The sequence below is a fragment of the Sorex araneus genome, chromosome 4 (genome assembly GCF_027595985.1).
Source record: "Sorex araneus isolate mSorAra2 chromosome 4, mSorAra2.pri, whole genome shotgun sequence".
Taxonomy (NCBI): Eukaryota; Metazoa; Chordata; class Mammalia; order Eulipotyphla; family Soricidae; genus Sorex; species Sorex araneus.
Window position 1 is genome coordinate 158,991,770 of NC_073305.1, and position 3,533 is coordinate 158,995,302.

Below are 3,533 nucleotides of genomic sequence, written 5' to 3' on the forward strand. Positions count from 1 at the left end.
GCAGCCAGCAAAGATGCAAGGAGAGTGGAAAGTTCGACAATAGGTAGCCAACAGGTGTTAGGTCCATCTTTTGACAGGTAATCAAGATTACTAACCACTGAATACACACTACTAAATAGTTATCAACAGAGTGAACAGAAGTCAAAGCAAATTGGGGACATTATGAGCACTTCCTACAAAAAGCAAAATATATTCATTGTTCGTTAATAGTGATTGTACATTTTCATTAATATAAATTTAAATTTTAGATGCTTACTTCAATGAAACATTCCCCTAATAAAGCAAAACATATCCCCTAATAGAGCATGACACACATATACTAAAATGAAAACTTAACAAGACAGCACTTACCCTCAATGAAAGTGAGTATTCTGAGATTTTCTTCTAGTTTGATTTCCATTAAGAATGTTGCTTGCAGGGGCTGGAGGATAGCATAGTGGGTAGGGCGTTTGCCTTGCACTCGGCCGACCCGGGTTCAAATCCCAGCATCCCATATGGTCCCCTGAGCACCGCCGGGGGTGATTCCTGAGTGCAGAGCCAGGAGTAACCCCTGTGCATCGCCAGGTGTGACCCAAAAACAAAAAAAAAAAAAAAAAAAACAAAGAATGTTGCTTGCAGCCAGTAGCATATTGGAATCACACATAACAACTTTACCTCTGTGTTTTATTCTTCTCATTTCAGGCCAGGTGTTAAACTTTTACAGACTGGTTATAGACCAGTACAGCAATTTCACTGGTTATTAATAGGTATCAGCTTACACTTAAAAAGAAACCAAACAACAAATAAGGATGCCCCTAAGACTAAAAAAATATTAGCTTGGGTTCTTGTTTTCTCCTCCACCTACTTTATTATTTTTAAATGTATGTGCATGAATGTTAAGCAAAAAGGATAAGATGCCAAAACACCCTTCTTTTGTATATATTTTTACATCTATTAACAGTCACCCACTAAGCAATGCAAAACGTGGAAGGGACTAAGGAAGGAAGAAGATATCAATTTGAATAGAATGCTCTGCTAAAAAACAGAAAGTCACCAAACACTTTAAGATGTTACGTGAATAAAAATATTAACAAACTCTGTGACATCAGAGTTTTGAATTTTCTCTTTTATTTAGAAAGCATATAATCTCAAATAATAAAATCACCGAAGGCTTGACTCTTATCTGAAAAATGATTAATTCCTGGTGAATTTTTTTAAAAATTATATTTACCTACCTCTATAATCTCATTTTGGCATTTAGAAAATATACGTAGTCAGGCACCAAGGGGAAAAACAGAAAGTCTGTGTGTGGTGAGAGAAAAGCTAGGGAAATTATTAAACTCAGTTTGCATTTTGATTTCATCCAAAAACCTTATACGTTCGGTGACCTCTTCATTCCGTTTCTGGCTTTTACTTATAATTCTTGATTTTATTTCCTGTTTCTTCTTTGCCTTTTATTAATTTGTACCTAAAGGTGTTGAGTTCAAAGACTTTTTCCTCAGGGTTTAGAAACTAAGAGTTTTCTGCTGTAGCCAAGACATCACACGAACATAGAATTATTTGAGGTGACTTCAGTTTTCTAAGCTCAAATTCTTTTGCTTCAACTCACTCATACAGAATTAGTCTACTCAGTTTCTTTTTCAAGTAAACAAAATAGTATTACGGAAATGTCACTGAAAATCTTGCCTAGAAAAATTTACTTAAGGGCTCTGTGAAACCAGGGAGAGAAGAAACCGTGGATTAAAGGATTACGTGTGGAATTAAAATAGCCAAACCATGTCAAAGCATCAAACAAAAGTACAGGAGTAGAAAAGTTCAAAAAGGGATCCAACAATATGGTGAAGAAACAGGGAAACCAACCTAAGAAAACACCCATCACTATTCCTAATGTTTTGGCAGCTCTTTTGTCTCTCCTCATTTGATTATTTTGATTTTCTGGCAGGTTATTGATTGCATGGGCATGTACTGAGAATATTTTGTCATAAATCCTCACCATCCCAGATCCAGGCATGAAGAAACCCTCCTAAACAAGGTGGTTCTCCAGACTTTGTTGAACATCACTGGGCAAGAGCTGGAACAAGCAACCAATAGGCTATAGCCTTCTATTCCCGCAGCGTAGGCCTCTGAGAAGACCACCCCAAATGCAAATATTCCAGGGACAGACCAACAGAGATGTGACAATCTTTTAATGACTGGAATCATCTTTTTTGTGGAGTAGCGTAAAGGGTAGCAAATAGCATAAAATCTATCAATGGCCACAGACCCAAGGTGGAAGATAGATGTTATGCTAAGCCCGAGATCAAAACTATAATGAATCTTGCAAAATGTAAGCCAAAAATACCAGCAATTCTCCATTGATCTGATCATGCTGTAAGGCATAATGGTGAATCGCAGGAGAAAATCAGTGACTACCATGGAGAGGATGAGGAAGTTGGTTGGTGTTAAGCTATTTGAAGTAAGCAATGGAAATTATTATGGCAAGACTGCCAAACACCATGACGAATATAGAGCTCTTGACATAAAGGAATACACTGCAGCTCGAACATCCAGTAGCCTTTGATTTTCAGGACAAGATCCATTTCCATATTCTGAGCAATCAAATGTGTCCTTCAAAAAAAGCAAGAACATAGGATTTTTGTCAGATGAGATATTATTCTATATTTTTTATTATTTTTCATCTAATAATTGAAGAAGTACATAGATGACAATAAAGATAATCCATTTATGCAGAAATATAAAGTTAGGACACCAGCACTTGGTAAACTTGTAGTTTATGCCAAAACTAAGTTGAAAAGTATAAGGAGAGGAAGTATGGGAGACGGGAAAAAAGTAAAGAAGAGAAGGAGAAAAAACAGCAGAAAGAAGTTTATTATTTAGCTTATTATACTTAATCTTCCTCATTTACACAGGAAATTATATATCTATTATACAAGATATCTGCCTTTCGCTAAAACAAGAGATTGAAATACATGATCAGATTAAATTTTGTGAAGGTCTATAATATTGTAGGACCAAGGAGTTTATTATTTTGAAGCAATTTCATCTGTATGTTCTATTATTTTCACCATGCTTTAATTTTTTTCATACTGTTCTGTGAATGGGGAAGAATCATTTAAGAATGCCTGTCTGACAGAACCTTTCTCTGCAATTAGTCATGAAGTCTTGGTAATCATCTCACTAGCCAAAGTGCAAAATTAGAGGTGAGCATATACCAAAGCAGGGCACTCTCATTTTTCTGTGAGGAGTCAAGTTTGAATCTCCAAAGTCTAAATAACTCAAAAGAGGCCAAAGCAAAGCCTGACAGGTTCTGGTGTGGGGAATCACACATAAGGTTACAAGCTCCTCTCCACTACAAGTAAAGCAAGTAGCAAATGCCCTCCTTGTGTTCACCTTGTATCTTTATATTACATAAGAAAACCTGTTATGGTAATTCATATAAATTTATTTTTAATGTAAAGTATAGAAAATGCTCTCTAAGTACATGGCATAAATATTAATAATGCAGAAATATTTTACCACCAATAATCCTCATACATATAAAATTTGGCCAGTTC

The 3,533-nt window shown here is 35.7% G+C and overlaps 1 protein-coding gene across 1 annotated transcript; it reads right to left on the reverse strand.

Annotated features, from left to right (window-relative positions):
* Positions 1 to 1,603: 1,603 nt before the first annotated feature.
* On the reverse strand, positions 1,604 to 2,607 carry LOC101551750 (trace amine-associated receptor 2). Its single transcript, XM_004622776.2, is given in 4 exon segments — positions 1,604 to 2,004; positions 2,007 to 2,422; positions 2,424 to 2,491; positions 2,494 to 2,607. Coding segments are annotated over 4 exon segments (999 nt in total).
* Between the last annotated feature and the right edge of the window lie 926 nt (positions 2,608 to 3,533).